At 54.5% G+C, this 17033-nt stretch overlaps 1 protein-coding gene across 4 annotated transcripts in view; it reads right to left on the bottom strand.

The window, feature by feature from the left end:
• Nucleotides 1-16475, bottom strand: part of LHPP (phospholysine phosphohistidine inorganic pyrophosphate phosphatase) — a 129830-nt gene extending 113355 nt beyond the window's left edge. For all 4 annotated transcript variants that reach the window (XR_011997613.1, XR_011997612.1, XM_072740336.1 and 1 more), the window contains exon 1: nucleotides 16262-16475. Coding sequence is in view for 2 of the 4 variants with exons in the window: in XM_072740336.1 (XP_072596437.1) it covers nucleotides 16262-16386 (125 nt within the window). In the remaining 2 variants the exon portion in view is untranslated. The remainder of the gene's footprint in view (nucleotides 1-16261) is intronic.
• Between the last annotated feature and the right edge of the window lie 558 nt (nucleotides 16476-17033).

The following is a 17033-nucleotide window of genomic DNA, read 5'->3' as shown; positions in this document are numbered from 1 at the left end:
AACATCTCTACACCCACGGCCTAGGACACATTCCCTCCACTCCCACACGGGACACACACCTCCTGCTTCCACCCGGGGTATGTGCCCACTCTCTGCCTAGGGCTCATCTCCACACCCTCCATCTGGGAAGCATCTCCTCTAATCCCTCTACCTAGAACACATCTGCACTCTCTCTGTGACACATCCCCACTCCTGGGACACATCCCTGTTCCCTCTCCTAGGACACACTGCCTCTCCACACGTGGCAATTCAAACACCTCCAGAGACCCCCTGGACATGTCCCCTCCACCACTCCACCCACCCAGCCTGGTTAGAGGTCACCTGTGAATGTCCACAGTAATTTCTCTGGACCGTTCCACTGTGATTAGCACTTGCACTCTGCAGGTGAGCTACCTATGCCTAATTAACTCTGGATCCGTACTTCCCCTAAAGTGCAAAGGCTGAGGGACCAGGCTCAGTGTGTCTTCTCATTGCTGTCGCTGAAGAAAGGTTTGCCAGATGTTCATCAGGTACACGGATGATCCCGGGATGGACAGAGGGGACCCAGGGAGCCCCTGCAAGCCCAGCATTAACCTCAGACGACCCGGAGATGCTGCGGCAGGCCAGCTACATCCACATTTCTTCTTTCCTGAGCTCCCAGGATACCTGCTGCATCCTGGCTGCATTTGGGCAGGTTCTCGGAATGCAAAGCCACAAAGCAGATGCCTAAAGAGGTCCCAGATGCAACAACATCCAGCCCTTCCAGTTACTGAGCACCTACTAAGTGTCCGGCTGGGGGCCAGTGCCCAGAACTGTAACCTGAGACCACAGGCAGGCTCCCCAAGGGGGCCACAGGCCAGGCAGTGGGAGGAAACTTGGCAAAGGAAGGGGGATTTGTGATTATGGACAGAGAGGTGCTCTGAAAGACTGGATCGGGATGAAGAGACAGATGGGGGTTAGGAAGAGGCAAAGGAGCAGCACCCAGCAGAGGGAAGAGCGGACTGCACGGGAAAGGAGGCATGGCTGAGTCCCCAAGCAAGGGGTCAAGTATGATGGCAGCTGTCCACGTGGGCCCAGGGCCTAAACACACAGCCCTCCCTGGACAAGCCTCGGCCAGGGCAAGAGGAGAGTCCTACTCAGCATCTGTGCAGAGCTGCCGTGTGGGGTCGTGGAAAAGACCCCAGGCTACAAGTCAGGTGGCCTGGGAAACCCTAGGAAAATTAACTGAGTATACTAATCGCCACCTAGCACTGTTCGTAAATAGGTCTCTAGGGACGCCTGGGTGGCTCAGCGGCTGAGCGTCTGCCTTCAGTTCAGGGTGTGATCCCAGGATCCAGGATCGAGTCCCACATCGGGCTCCCCACAGGGAGCCTGCTTCTCCCTCTGCCTCTCTCTGTGTGTCTCTCATGAATAAATAAAATCTTAAAAGAAAAAAAAAGGTCTCTAAATACATCCATGTCAACGGTCTCCAAACACACAGGAAGACATTTTTACTTTTCAGCCATCCTTTCAGGTTTTACATTTTTTATGATATAAATAATACATTTAATACAGTGTTAAGTGCATAATTTATCATTTATTATTTATCAATAAATACCCATGTACAAGAGCTGCACACTCCAATTTCATACTCACAGATGGCCCATGTGCAGAAGTAACACACGGAGGAGACCCAGTTACTTGAACTATGGACTTGAAATCAACCTCCATCTGGGCAAGTGAGACCCTAAAACTGCAACTCTGCCTCAACCCCAGTGGTAACATACTTTCTATCCTGCTTTAGGAGTGAGTCTTAGAAAGGTCAAGAACTTTCTGTCCCTCTCCCTGGATCTGAGGCGCCGGGGACATGGGCTAATTCCTACTTGGCCCTAACACGGGTCCTGGAACTGATACAGAGTCAGGAACAGGAAGCACATCCACCACAGCTACCCCACAAAGGCAGGTCCAGAGCACGGAAAGGTCTCCTCTCAGGATGGGGTCTCAGAAAAGACTTCCCAGAAGAGCCAGCTCCAACTCGAATTGTGCAGACAAGATGGCCAGGGAAGGGTGGGTGGAGCAGAGGGAGGAGCAGTTGCAATGCAGGCCCTGCCTTCCTGGGACCTGGTCAGGCGTCAGAATCTTCGAGCAGCCCAGGGTATGGAAGCAGAGCCAGAAAATGAGGCTGGAGAGGAGGCTCACTGAATGGGTAGGGATGCCTCAGGCAATCTGCACCATCCTGGGTGGGGAGGGAGCTCCAAATGCAATGCTCCTTAGTGATGACAGACCTGGGAAAAGGTGGCAGGTCTCTCCAATGTCCGCTTGTCCACCCTGTGTGATGCTGCCCTCATCCTACTTCTGCCAGTATTTTTCTTTCTTTGTAACGCTAACCAGTATCTCCAATTCCAACTTTTATCTTTGTTTATTGTCTCTCTCCCAGACCTCTGTGCTCCATGAGATCAACAATGACATCTGGTCCATTCTCGGCATCCCTGCTTCACACAGGGCCGGCACGCAGCAGGCTCCCAACTGCTAAACGAGCGAGTGATAAAAAAATCCAAATAACAACCAGTGAGAGGGACCCTTCCTTAGTACCACACACCTACTGCCTCCCCCCAAGGGTGTCCTGGGCCTCCAGCCCCCTCACAAGCCCCATCAGAAACAGGCAGGTGTTCCCACGTGATGATGAGCCTCCTGACCCTCCAAGCACTGGAGCTGACAGGTGCCCCTTGGAAAGGAATTTGTAGATCTACCATCAACACAGTGAACACACACCTCAAGTCTAACCATGTCTTAATCAACAGCCCAGGTGGTTCAGTCCTTTCTTAATATTTGTCTTTCCTAATCAGAGGGTTATGAATGATCAATTACGCTTAGTGGTTAATTGCCCTTCATAAAGACAGCTTTTGTATTTTTAAATTAGGCAGTTAATATATTGTAACTAATAGCATCACCTTGTGCGTTATGGACGGATCTTCATTGATTGGCGCCTGGAATGTGTGATTCACACCCAAGTTAATGGAGCAGTTGAGCGAAGAAGTGCAGGGGTGTCGGGGGACTAATTATTGCTAATGAATTATGATGTGACCTTCTCAGAACAGTGAACAATCGGTGTGACAGTGAGATGACAGTGCCTCACATCTGCTATTCAGAACGTGACTTCAGATGCCGATGACAAATGAGTAAACACAACTCACTTCGGGACACTTCCGCCCAGGGTGTCCTTTGAAACACTCACCTAAGTTCATAAAACACGTGCTTTAAAGTCAAAGTACTGGTTTTAGGATTAAATCAATCCCTGAAAAAATTGAGTGCGAAAGGTGCAGGAAGTCCCCTCCCTGTGAGTCTGTTCATCCCATCTCGGCCGACTGCACCCCCTTTCTGACCATTTGGGACAAGTCCCAGGTTCTCTCTCTGCTTCTCGCAATCACTGAAAATAATGAAAGTGTGTGTTAGTAACAGAATAAAGCATGATGATGACAATGTTACGTTGAGCCCTGCCTCAGGATCAGCATCTGTGATCTGATGTCATCCAGACCCACGTGGTTTTTTCTGTACAAACATCCCCTGGGCCTGGCGTGCAGGCTGAAGTATGAGCTCAACGAACAATGAGCCAAGAAATGACAACCACTGTCCCCATTCTACCGCTGACAAAACAGAGGCTCTGAGAGGCAGAGACCAATAAAGTCACGCGGCTTGTGAGCAGCAGAGCCCACGGCTGTGAACCGACCACACGGTGGCAGCTACAGGGTGGCATGCCCAGGCCTGCATGGTCCCAATAAGGGAAGTGTCATGTAAGACACAGCAGCCCAGGGGCGTGCATGGAGCACACATGAGAGTGCTCGGGGGACAAGAGTGTGAGATGACGGGTTGGCACTGAAGGGAAGGCCCTGAATGGCCAGTGCTCTGGGCCGAGTCGTGTCCCCCATCCTGCAGCCCTAAGGAGGTAATGGGGGCTAAGTGAGGTCAGGAGGCTGGGGCTGTGATAGGACAGGATTAGTGTCCTTAGAAGACGCGCCAGAGATCTCTCTCTGCTGCACAGAGGCGGCCACATGAGGACAGCAGCCCCCAGAAACCAGGAAGAGAACTTTCACCAGAAACAGACCCTGCTGGCACTAGATCTTGGGCTTCCCAATAAAGTCTGCTGGAAGCCCCCCCAGCCTGTGGTTTTCTGTTGTGGCAGCGTGAACAGACACGACAGCCAGAGAACCAAATCCTCAGCATCTCCCGCCGGGTCTGCTGCCAGATGTCACAGATTTGGCCTTAGGGGCCCTAGACCACAAGGATTCAGAATGTCAGGAAAGCTCCAGCCAGGCACGGCTTCGGGACTTGAGCACAGCCTGCAAGCAAGAGCGGGAGAGCAACTTTCCAGGATCTCAGCCCCAGGCTGGGCCCAGCTCCAGGACAGGCTGCTATCCTCACACACCCCCAAAACCCAAGAACTCCTGGAACAGGTGTTCTATTGTGGGGCTCTGATGTCCCCAGGTGGGGCTCTGGCCACACTGCCCCTTTGAGACCCCGGGCACCACCTCAGCCTGCTGCCCCCTCCTCCCCAGGAGTCCCACAAGAGTGGGATTTGCCCCCACTTCCTGCAGCCACACCAGATCTTTGAACTGACCTTTACCTCATCCCGGCAGGCCAGGACGAGCCTCTGAGTGACAACGTCGCCTGGTGCAATTATTGTGCATCACATGAACTGGTCCCTTGCAAATCACCTCGGACCTCACACATCTGCTGGCTGTCGGCATCTGCCAGGGGCGCTCACCCGAAAATAATGGAAACCCTCTCATTATGGCTCCATAGCAGGTAGAGCACTAGGGCGATTACTGGACATCCTGACCGACCTTGGCATAGCTCCACAGCCCACTGTCCTCTCTGGCTCGCCACAGAGGGGCTGGGAGGGGAGGCCACCCGGGGGGGGGGGGCGGGGACGGCAAGAAGGCTGCCCCAGACAAGGCCCTCCTGACTGTGCCCATCCTCCCTCCTCACTCCAGTCCCGGGGAAGCTGTCACCTTCGTGGGACCCAACAAGGCCTCCGGTCACCCAGAGGCTGCTGACTACAGGCACACCTTAAGTCATCCTTCAAGGCCAGGTTCATGTTTCCCTTCCTCCAGGAAGCCCCCCGGACCCCAATCCCCCAGGTGCCCAGGCACAGCCCATCTTCACAGCTCTTGGAGGGTGACAATGCCTTTCTGTGGGAGTCCCTAACTCACCCAAATTGCAGATCTGATGGGCCCACCTGGTAAAGGAACCACATCATTCCGGTACCCAGAGGAGCTCGGGAAGAAAGCCCATGCTCCCAGGTAATCCCCACGCCCCACCCAGGAGGAGAGGCCTCTACGGGACTGTGGAGGGAGGAGGCCTCGAGCTGAGCAGGTCCTGGATGAGAAGATGAGGCCACCGGCTGGCAGGTTAGACTTGTGACAAATGAAGTTAGTGCCTAGAGGGGACGGGTGACTTCTCTGCCTCAAGAGAAAGCTGAGTGTGCTTTCTTTGGTTTTCTCCTTCCGAGGCTGGTCTCCCGAGAGCTGCATGAGGCCCCCCTAGGCCGCCCTGGGCCAGAGTTCTGGTCTCCAGCTGGGGCCACCACCACCTCTACTTCAGGGGTCAGGAACCCTCTCCCGCGTGACAAGTGACCAGGAGGGGGGGACTGAGGGTCACAGAGGGGGAGTCCCCCCCATCCTTGCCTTGGCCTGCTCTGCCCCTGGGGCCACAGCTCAAGAGGTTCTCTGGTGGGGCGGGAGGCAGGACTACTAAAAGGGGAACAGCAGCAGATAAACAAAGCTATGCCTCAGTTTCCTTACAGAGAGGAAGTGACATTCACAGCACCTCAGGCGGGTGTTATGAACCAAAACACGGGTGGCAGCGCCTGGCCAAGGCCCCCAGCGAACCCCAGTCCCAGCGACCCTGACGGCACCCCAGATGCGAGCCTGAGCAGCGCTCTACGGCCGTGCCAGCTGCTGTCTGACTTTAAGATCTCTGGCTGCTTCTCTCATGGAAAGCCACAGGGATTGAAAACACACATTTGGAAGAAGTGAATCCTGCAAAGTACTTATTTGCTCTAAGAACCCAATTTTTTAAAATAGAAGGTCAAACAGGAGCGAGTGGAACAGGAACAGTTTTGCAGCAGAAAAACAGTCACTGACGCCTACCAAGAGGCGCCCACACTGATTCAGGGAGGCACCCAGCCTGGCTCCCCAAGTGCCCCAATGATGGGCCTCAGCTGGGGTCAGGGAGCCGCCTCGTGGCTCGAGCAGCCGCAGAAGGGTTTTTGCCCCGTGAGAATAGGTCTGGCTTCCCAGCTGGGGTCCTGCACTTGCACCTGGCAAATGCCTTTGGCCAGGCATCCAGACACCAGACTCTTGGGGTCCCTGAATCCCAGCCATGACATGGGGTAACAGCAGTGCCTGGTCCTCTGCTCTCCAGGTGTGGGCATGCCGTGGGCCATCCCACATGCTGGTGTCACCATTCGACCAGGAACGCCAAGGGGCACCAGTAACAGCTTTTGCCAGTAGCTGGGGCTGGGCCCGCTGCACCTTCCCCTTCCTTCCTACAATCCACCAGGGCAAACCTTTCAGCTAGGCTGACAGCCAGCTGCTCCCCGACCCTAAAGTCCTTCCCCATTCTCCATCTGACATTCTGTGGGCAGCGATGCACATCACTGTGTCGTCAGAGTTCAGGCAAGAAACAGAGTCCAAAGTCTGGATGGACAGAAGAGAAAGAACAAAGGACAGGGTGACGCACATGGCTGGGCCCTGGCTGGGCCTCTCAGTCCCAACCAGCTGGCTGGTGACCTCAGGGAACAGCGATGAGGTCAAACAGACATCGGGCAGGCTCCAAAGCCAGAGCCGTTGCAAAACCCCAGGTGCCTCTTTCCTGTGCCCGTAACCACTTCACCTGCCACCCAACATGTTCTCTCTGACCTGCCTGAGCCTCAGAGCTCAGACCAAAGGGACATGCTGAGTCCACAGACATCAGTTTACTATTTCTTAATAAAGACAACTTAAGGGCAACCCGGGTGGCTCAGCGGTTTAGCGCTGCCTTCAGCTCAGGTCATGATCCTGGAGTCCTGGGATCGAGTCCCGTGTCAGGCTCCCTGCATGGGGCCTGCTTCTCCCTCTGCCTGTGTCTCTGCCTCTCTCTGTGTCTCTCATGAATAAATAAATCTTTTAAAAAAACTATTTTAATAAAGACAATTTAAAATCAAGTTCAGGGAATCTAGAAACCAGAGGAGAGCTGGGGCAGCATTCAACCAATGGCTCATTTCACAAAGCGGGAGACAGAAACAGAGGGACATAAGGTGCCTAAGGGCATGGGCTGAGGAGTTGTGGCTTCTTGGACCACTCCCCAACCTGGGAGAGCCATGGCCAGCCAGTCCTTCCAGCGAGCCATCATGGGCTGGTCCGGGCCAGGGGCTGCAGGGGACAGAGGCCAAGGACTCCCGGGGCGAGGTGGCAGGAGGTGGAAGCCCTACTCAGAAGGCAACACACCTGTTGCACCTCTGCCACCTCTGACTCTGTGGCTGAGGCTTCTGACCCGACCCTTTCCAACCTCAGTCTGTCTATCCATAAAATGGGACACTAACAGAAGCTACTTGATTGGGCTGTTGTGAAGACAATAGGCAGAAGCCAGATCAGAAGCACTTGGCATGCTGCAAATACTCAATAATGCCAGTGAAGACGTGGGTGGGGACAGTGCCAATCACCCCTGTGGCAAGCCCGTGCTGGGGACATCTGGGCCCTTGAGGTGGGCAGTCTGACAGGAAGCCACAGGCCAGTGAACCAGGGCCCAGGAGGGGCAAGGAGGTGAGGGAGCCCAGAGAGCACTGTTAAGAGGGCAGAGGGAGGCTGGGGCAAAAATCCAGGGCTGACCAGCCTGAAGAACAATCCTGGAGCACCCAAGACAAAGGGAACCCCAACAGCGCTACAACAGCTCCCGGTGACTGGCTGCCAGTGCCTCCCCAGCCACCCAGTACATCACCCACAGGCTCACAGTGAATTCGCAAGACAATCCGGAAAATGGGTCAATATCCCCATTTACAATGAGGACCTTGGGTTCCGAGGGGATGAGTGCCTCTCCCGGGAGTGGGGCACAGACGAGAACCCCTCATTATGAACTGGCCTCACGAAAATGCACACAAATGTGAATAATACCCTGTGGGCCGAGCTGAGAGATTTTGGGTTGACCAAGTACCAAGTTCAACAGGTGAAAGACTCCGCTTATCAGCAGAAGAACCACCTCCCCACCATTAGCTGACCGTTCAGGCCACAAAATGCTCCGTTAGCTCCCAGAGGTGGCGCAAGTGAAATGGCAGTGTAAGAGGAAATATCTCACTTGACTTCCCCCCCGCTGACACAGGTGGGAAACTGAGGCACAAAAAAAACTATGACACCTGGCTGAGACCACATCACAACCACGGGACAGAGCTGGGACTCAATGCCCAGGGCCTCACCCACAAGAGCTGGCACCCACCCTCTGTTGGGTGATACGAGGAAGCAGCACCCGCCCTGGGGAGGGCACCAGCCCCGCTCTCCCTCCCCGGGGGGCATCTTTAACCCAGGCCTCTGAGTCTCTGGTTTCTCCTCCACACGTGGGCAGCATCCTGTCAGCCCCAGGGTCATGGAAATTTGCGGTGGACGCCACTCCAGGCAGGGCTGGGGCCGGTGTGCCAGCATGGATTCCCCGCACGTCCTTGGGGTGCTAGAGGTGGGGCGCCTGGGGGGCGCAGTCAGTTAAGCATCTGCCTTCGGCTCAGGTCACCATCTCACGGTCCTGGGATCCAGCCCCACATCCTGGGATCCAGCCCCACATCAGGAGGCTCAGCGGGGCACCTGCTTCTCCTCCCTCTGCTCCTCCCTGCTTGTGCTCTCTCTCTCTCTCTCTCCCTCTCATAAAAAGAAATGAAATCTTTAAAAAATAAACTGTTAAGCTGTCCACTGGCGGGGGCTTCAATATCGTCACTCATCAAAACAGTTCGATCATTTTCACTGACTGGCTTCATCATGGATTATGGACTTGATCAGAGACAATATACACTTGTTGAACTTTGACGTTTTGTTTAATGGGGGTGGGGGGGCCTACCTTGGATTCATTTGGGGGGTAAGTGTTCCAAGGCTACATAAGAGTTGGAAAGCCCTGGCTCGGGATCTGCAGGGACTCAGCCTCCTGTGACCTGGGAGCACCAGGGAGAGGAGGTGGGAGTGCGGGGCAGGGGGCAAGGAGGGTGTGATGTCAGGAGAGGGTCTTCGAGGCACTGGGTCTTCAAGTCCTCTGTGCTTTGGGGTAGGGGGAAACAGAGAGGAAGGGGTGTGGGAGGAACCACAGTGTCACCCTAGAGGAATGCGTCAGTCAGCGCTGGTGACAAAGGTTTGGACTTTTTGCTCTGTACCTTCCAGTACTAGTGGGACTGTTTACGAGGAGGGAGCCACCCACGAAATGGCAGCAGGAAGTGGCAGGGTGGTCTCGTCAAAGCACACCTTGTCCCAGGTCTGGGCTGAGTCAGGAAAGCTCCTGTTGGCTCAAACAAGCTCAACCAAGTGGCCACCCCCTCCTATATCCCCAAGGGACCTCCTCTGGCAGGTGCTGGGCCCCAAGCGGGAGGATGGGCCGAGGCAGCACAGGTGAGGCTCCCGGCTGTCTGTAGTCCCTCGGTCCCTGGCAGTTGTTACTATTGCCACCCCTAGGGCCAGATGCAGCCGGGCGGCCCAGCGTCGAGGAGCGGAGGCAGGAGGAGGGGTCAGTCCTCAGATCTGCAGGCTGGTGACTTCAGACGCGGTTCCCCTGGCCCCGTCCCTCGCTGCTCCAAAACCTGCTGGGAGGGGCCTCGCCGTGAACAGGGTCCCAGGGCTTCCGGTGCACCCTGGGGCTTGAGAGGCCCCACCTGGAAGGATGGCTTGTGGGACTGGCGGTCCTGGGTGGGAATTGCTTTATGAAGCGGCCCTGGGCCGAGGTGGGCTTCCTTCCGCCGGCCACAAAAAGGCCGGGGAGCAGGGCTCAGCAGCTGTGCTTTAGTGGCCTGAGACAGGACGCAGTAAATGCCCACCTGCCTTTCACATGCAGATGCCTCCGGGACTCTCCTTTGTGCCGGTCAGCCCCTGCTGTGCCCAGCCCTGCCTCCAAATGGCTCCCCTCAGAGAGCCCAAATGCCCAAGAATGGGCTCCAATAAAGGGCCTGTTGGGGGCACCCCGGGCTGGTTACAGATGTCCCATTACCACGCCCGCCCACAAATCCTAGAGCCGTCAGAGAGCAGCACCATTCCCAGCAGCTCCAGGAAGGGGCCTGTGTGGCCCTCTGAAGCCTGGGCCTTCGGTTCCATCTGGGACACTCTGGCCAGGTGACATGTCCAGATCCCAACACACACAAGCAGCCGATCTGCAAGGCTGTGCTTCCCCACTCCTCAGCTCCCTGTGGATCACACAGATCTCCCAACTGGGCCCTCGGCTTCACCAGGCAGGGACTTCCATCTGCCTCGTGTCCCGGCAGTTTAGAAGGGCCCAGTGAATACCTGTGGGGTGGGAATGACTGAAGGAGCAAACGCATGTACTGAGAAGCAGGGTGGTGCTGGGAGGGCCATGGAGGCCTTGCAGTCGCACAGACCTGGGGCTGACCTGGCCCAGCCACCTTTCCCACTTCTGCTGGTTCCTGAATCTCTGCGCCTCACTTTGAAAGGGGCCCAAAATCCCACCTCAGGGCTGGCTGTGAAGGTAGCTTTGCAGTCAAGCACCAGCCCAGGATGTGACAGGCCTCCCTCAATCACTGGTGACCGCTATGACCATGGTCCACGTTGTTCTGTAAGGCAGAGTTTATCCTCCGCATATGCTCTATGTCCCCCAGATGGTGGGAACCTTTCAGAAAAATCTGAGGACACGTGTCACTGCAGAAAGTCCAGGAAGGAGAGTAGTGAGCCGCCCCCTCCAGGGTTCCCAGGATGGAAGGTACTGCTGGAAGCCTATGGTGCTGGGGAGCTGCCAGGGGGTGAAAAGCCCCCCAGGACCTCGTCCCCTCCCCATGATGCCTGTCCCTCTGCAGCCGCTGTCACCCCTGGGACTTCCCTGGAGCTCCCTTGGATAATCAAAGCGAGCCTCACATATCAAGGAGGCCACAGAATGCAGGGTGTAAAGAAATCACCCTTGGGGCTACAGACACTATCCTTGGCAGGTAGCACCTGTTCCATAAAAGGTTCCTGGGAGAGCCCATGCTTGGTGTGGCCGCTACAAAACAGGGGCATCCTGCATGTGTGAAACATCCCCATGGAAACTCCAAAAGCAGTGGGAAACTTCTGGTACCACACTCACTACCACGGCGCATCTGGGCGCTGGACCTCGTGCGTGCCCAGACCACCCACAAGGAGGGCCCGAGTGTGATCAGTGGGCCACTGGAGGCAGGGCGGAGGAGCTGAAGGGAAGAGGATGTCCAGGGAGCCAGAGCGCACGGTGCTGTTGGTGAGCCTGGGTTCAGGGGGTGCTGGCCACCAAGGGGTTCATCGGCGAAAACCCTACCCATGAGTCTATGCAACTAGGAGCACCAAGGGGCTCATCAGTGCAAACCCTACCCACGAGCCTATGTAACTACGCAACTAATACTAGGCGGATGCGGGAGTGGGTGAACAAAGGGCCACAAAGCTCACTTGAGAAGGCCCTAGTAGGGGGATCCCTGGGTGACTCAGCGGTTTAGCACCTGCCTTTGGCCCAGGGCACGATCCTGAAGTCCCAGGATCGAATCCCACATCGGGCTCCCGGCATGGAGCCTGCTTCTCCCTCTGCCTGTGTCTCTGCCTCTCTCTCTGTCTCTCATGAATAAATAAAATCATAAAAGAGAGAGAGAGAGAGAGAGAGAAGGCCCTAGTGGACCGGGGAGGCCGGGGACTTGGTCCTGTGGCATGGGAACCTGGGAGGTTTTGGAGGGACGAGACCATTAGGTCTCCAGGTCCCTGGACAGCACAATGATAAAATCTCCCAGGATAAGGAGCACCCTCACCAAAAATAATACCACCTGCTCTAGGGAAGGAAACCCCCCTCTCAGCCACAAAACAGGCTCTGATGTATTTTAAGACTGTTAGTATACAGCTGTTAGACTTACACAATATAGCTGCTACCAGAGACATCCCAGCTACGAAAATCAGCCTGAGATAAACAAAATCAAAAGAAAACCCTCCTGGCGATCAGTGGGAAGGTGCCAGCGCAGAACCCACACAGGTTAGCAGGCCAGGGACCCCTCCTTACCGCCACCCTAGGATCTGTGCCTGCATTGGTTGGCAGGTCTGTGTCAGGGTGGGAGCATTCCTCAGGTTGGCCTGTTGGAAGCCCTGACCTTTCTCAATACCCACTCCTCCCACAAAGGACTCGAAGTATGGCTCTGGCACAGCTGTTGGGAGTCAGGCAGATTTGGGTCGCCGGAGTCCCTGGGCCATCCCAGCTGAGGCCCTGGCAAGCCCTGAGCTGCACGGGCTTCAGCTGATAAAGGGGAACCACAGCCCCTCCCCAGCCCAGACTGTCAGGGACCACACAAGGTAGTGAGAGGAAAGCATGAACACCTAGCACAGAACAGGCACCCTCTGAGAGCAGCCTCGCCCAGAAAATACAGGCAATATAGTCAATAATACTGTAACAACATTGTTTGGTGACTGGTGGTGACTACGCCCATCCCGGTGAGCACTGAGTAATATTCAGAACTGCTAAATCAATATGTTGTCCACCTGAGACCAATAAAACATTGCATGTTAATTATATTTTAATAAAAGAATTCCCAGGGGATCCCTGGGTGGCTCAGTGGTTGAGCACCTGCCTTCAGCCCAGGGCGTGATCCTGGAGACCCGGGATCGAGTCCCATGTCGGGCTCCCTGCATGGAGCCTGCTTCTCCCTCTGTCTGTGTCTCTGCCCCTCTCTCTCTCTGTCTCTCATGAATAAATAAATAAAATATTTAAAAAAAAAAGAATTCCATAACTTTAATAAATGTATGTATATATGTTGTGCTGTCATGGGGTCTATCGTGCACTGAGCACTCAGCCAAAGAATTCACTTACATCATGAGCCATCAGGGCACCTGCCCTGCACCCCTCTCCACTCCTCTCTATCCTTTCAGGTGCTCTAACCCAACACTGGGAGTCATTCTTTATTCCATCTTCTCTCTGGCCCCCACAATACTCACTGTATCAGTAGGCTGTCCTGGTCCTACTTCCAAAACACCTCTTTCATTCACTCCTTTCTTGCCACCCCCCTGGTCCACATCCCACCATCTCTCTCTCTGGACCATACAATGGTCTCCTATCTGGTTCCCCTGCCTCTTTTCTTGAGCCTTGCCACCTACTACACTGCCAGGCCATTCCCCATTTTGCAACCAGAGTGATCTTAAAATATTTGTAATTTTTTTTTTTTTCGTGCAGTACCTTTTTTCTAGCTTTAATGACATATAATTAACAAAATACCTGTAATTCAAATTTCCAAATAGGAGATACATTCATGTGGTCCAAAAACGTTAAAAAAAAAAAAAAAGGTTAATACACAAAGCTGTACAATGAAGAAGCAACCACCCAGCGCCCCCCAATTGTCCGCCCCCTTGCTCTTCAAATAGTGAAACTCTTCTCTCGGTTTCTTTACGGAAACACAGCAGCAGGAACACATCACTGCATTTCTGCCTTTTTTCACCCAAAGGACAGACACTGCCCAGCCTATTCTGTGCTTTGCTGTCTTCACTGACAATATGTCTATACGACAGGCACACACTCATTCCTATTTATGCCACATTGTATTCCACTGCATAGATGGGTGGGCCATGACATTTCCCTATTGGTGGTTGACCTGTTTCCAGTGTTTTCCTATTTCAAAAGTTCTTGTCAGGAATGACCTCGCACTGATGTCCTTTTCTCATGTAGGGCAATTTCCAGAAGTGGAACTGGTAACAGATAATGCCAAATGTATCTTCCACAAGACAGGCTCTGTTTCCACAAACTCTCACCAAGAGAACGTATGCCCAAAGTTGTGCGATTTTGCCAAGTTTCTCATATTGAAGAAAAATGGCACATTGGCATAGTTTCAATTTGCATTTCTCTTATCTAAGTAAGGCTGAGCATCTTTCATATGCTTAGGGGTCACATTTATTCTTCCTTATGAACTGTTTATATCTTGCGTGCATTTTTCTATTAGGCTGTTGATTTTTTTTTTCTGTTGACTTCTAGATTTAAGGGCATAATTATAAAGGTCCTCTACTCCAAGATTTCAAAGAAAATCTCTCCTGTTTTCATTTGATACTTACACAGTTTCACTTTTTACATTTCAAGTTCCTTAAAACAAAAATCAGATCACACCACTTTCCTGCCTAAGATCTTCAGTGACTTCCCAGGGCACTGAGGATAAAATCAGGCACCTCTCCGTGACAAGTCTCTGCTACGGCTATGCTCCCCGTCTCCAGTTCTGTGAACATGAATGTGCCAAGCCCTCTTCTGCTGCAGGCCTTTGCAGTTGCTGTTCCCTCTACCTGGAATGCACTTCCTCTGTCCCTTGGCCCAGATGGCCCTTCTTACCCTCTAATTCAGTCCAATGCCTTCTCCTCAGAGCAGTCCAGCCTCTCCTCTGTCACCGTCCAGCCAACCTTATGTTTACTTGTCTGCATCCAAGTTTACTGTCCATTTCCGCCTCAGACATGAGCCCCATGAAGACGTGTCTGCCTCAGTCACAGCCCTAAGACTGTGGTCTCGTGCTCCCCCTTACTAGGTCCAGTTGACCCCCCAAGCACAGTCTTGTTCATGACAGAGCTTCTGCGAGGCCCTTGGGACACCAAGGCAAAGGGCAGGACTTAAACCTGGACTTTAGGAAATGAAGCTCCCAGGGCCATTGGGAGTCTCCCAGGTCTGAGCTGCCCTTCACATGCTCTCCTGGAGGCCTTGTCTCCATTTTCTGACTTCCTGGCTTTTCAAACACCTCCTGCTTCGTGACACAGGACAGTCTGGCTCCTGTACAGACCAGTGGGGTGGGCTCTCAGAGAAGGACCAAGGCACTCACCTAAGTGCCATCTAGGGCAGCCCGGGTGGCTCAGCAGTTTAGCCTCCTTCAGCCCAAGGTGTGATCCTGGAGATCAGGGATTGAGTCCCACATCGGGCTCTCTGCATGGAGCCTGCTTCTCCTCTGCCTGTGTCTCTGCCTCTCCCTCTCTGTGTGTCTCTCATGAATGAATAAATAAAATCTTAAAAAAAAAAAAAAGAAAAGAAAAGAAACTGAGGTTCAAGGACATGGCATGCTTTGCTGATAATCCCCAGCTCTGGAGCTGAGACTGGTCCCTGGGCAGTGGTGTGCTGGCAAATGTCAAAGACCCGGCTCGCTGGCACAGAGAGGGCTTTGGGCAGGTCCTGGTTGCGTTTGCTGGTTTCCATGGTGTAAATACTTCCACCATCGCTGATTTCAGGCTATGGGCATGGCACTGAATGCAGAGTCGGGAAGAGATGTGTCCCACCAGCTCTGGAGAAAAGCTGGAATCAGCTTTTGTGTCTCTCATGAATAAATAAATAAAATCTTAAAAAAAAAAAAAGTGCTATCTATAGGTAGGTAAACTGAGTCCTAGTGAGGTCAGGCCGTGAACCCAGGGCCCTCCAACAAGTGAGTTTGGGAAGCCAAGTCCTGGGCAATTAGCCCTTCCTGGGCTGCCCCTCAAAATCATGGCAGCACTGGCCTGTCCTGCCAATGGCAACTACAAAGCAGAGGGTCCGGTGGTGCCAACCGTCCGCGGTGGCCCTTGCGTGGTCTTCTGTGAGCAAGATGCCCTCCTCCTCCTCTTCCTCCCCAAAACAATTGATGCCAGCACATACATGATTGAAGGTTCTCTATGAACCACATTAACAAAAGCAAAAAACAGGTGGAATCTAGCATCTTTTATTTAACCTAATATATTCAAATCATTATCACTCCAACACGTCATCCCTAAAAAGCAACACAAGGAGCTCTTGACCTTTCTGCCACGAAGTCTTGGAAAGCGGCGCGGACTTTGCCCTCACAGCACATCCCAACCCAGCCCGGCCCCATCCCGGGCGCTCAGCAGCCGCAGGAAGCCAGGGGCGGCCCGGGCGACAGCGCAGCTCGCACCCGCACAGGCTCTGCGTCCCGCGGGGTGCGGGGTGCGGGGTGCGGGGTGCAGGCTGCGCGGCGCTGCGGCGGGGTCCGGCCCGACTGGGGTTCTCAGGACCCGCGGCGGGGGCGGGGCCAAGCCGAGGCCACGCCCCCGACACGCCCCCGACACGCCCCCCGGCAGCGGCCGGAAGCCGTGGGCAGGGGGACCCGGCGGAGCGCCGAGCCTCGCGCCCCCCGCGGCCCACTCACCTCGCCACCGCCTCCACGGAGCCGGGGATCGGCGAGCCGCCGTCCTCCCCGCCATCGTACAGCACGCCCGAGATGTCGAGCAGCACCCCGCGCACGCCTGCCAGCCGCTCGCCCCACGCGGCCATCGCGCTCCGCCGTCGCCGCGCACTCCGCGTCCCAACCCGCGGCGGAGAACGGCGGCCCGGCTCGCCGCGCAAGGGCGCCTGGGAAATGTAGTCCTGGGCTGGGCGGGCCGGCGGGGCGGGGCCAACGGCACCAGCGGGGAGAGGCCGGCGGCACCAGCGGGGCTCCCCGGGTGCCGCCAGCCCCACTCCCGGGTCACACGCCCCCGAAATGGAGAGCTCAGTGGACAAAAGGCAGGAAAAGCAAAGACAAAAAGCAAGCAAAAAAACCCAACAGTCAACCTCCCTAAAAACCAGAGCAAGGCCAATCGAGACAAGGAGGCACCTGGAAAAGTAGCAAAAATCAAAGACACCAGCGCTGCATTGGTGTCCTCATCCTTTGGCTGAAGAGTGTGACAGCCCTAAAAGCAGTGGAGGTAGTTGCACCGATTGGCTGGATGATGGGGTGCCTGGGAAGTGATGCTAAGGAAGTGATTGGAAAGACGGTGGGTGAGCGCACCAAAGCTATCATGCCAGCTCAAGCTGCAAGAGTCCATGTGCAAGCAAGTACGACATGGCTATAGAAAGAAACATTATGCCGTCAAAAATGAAGACAAGGCAACGACATGGAAAATGCACGTGTTATATGAGAAAACAGACTACGAAACTGC

Source organism: Vulpes vulpes, chromosome 15 (assembly GCF_048418805.1).
Source record: "Vulpes vulpes isolate BD-2025 chromosome 15, VulVul3, whole genome shotgun sequence".
NCBI classification, from domain to species: Eukaryota; Metazoa; Chordata; class Mammalia; order Carnivora; family Canidae; genus Vulpes; species Vulpes vulpes.
Note: the sequence above shows the minus strand (reverse complement) of the source record. Positions and strands in the feature narration are given on the sequence as shown.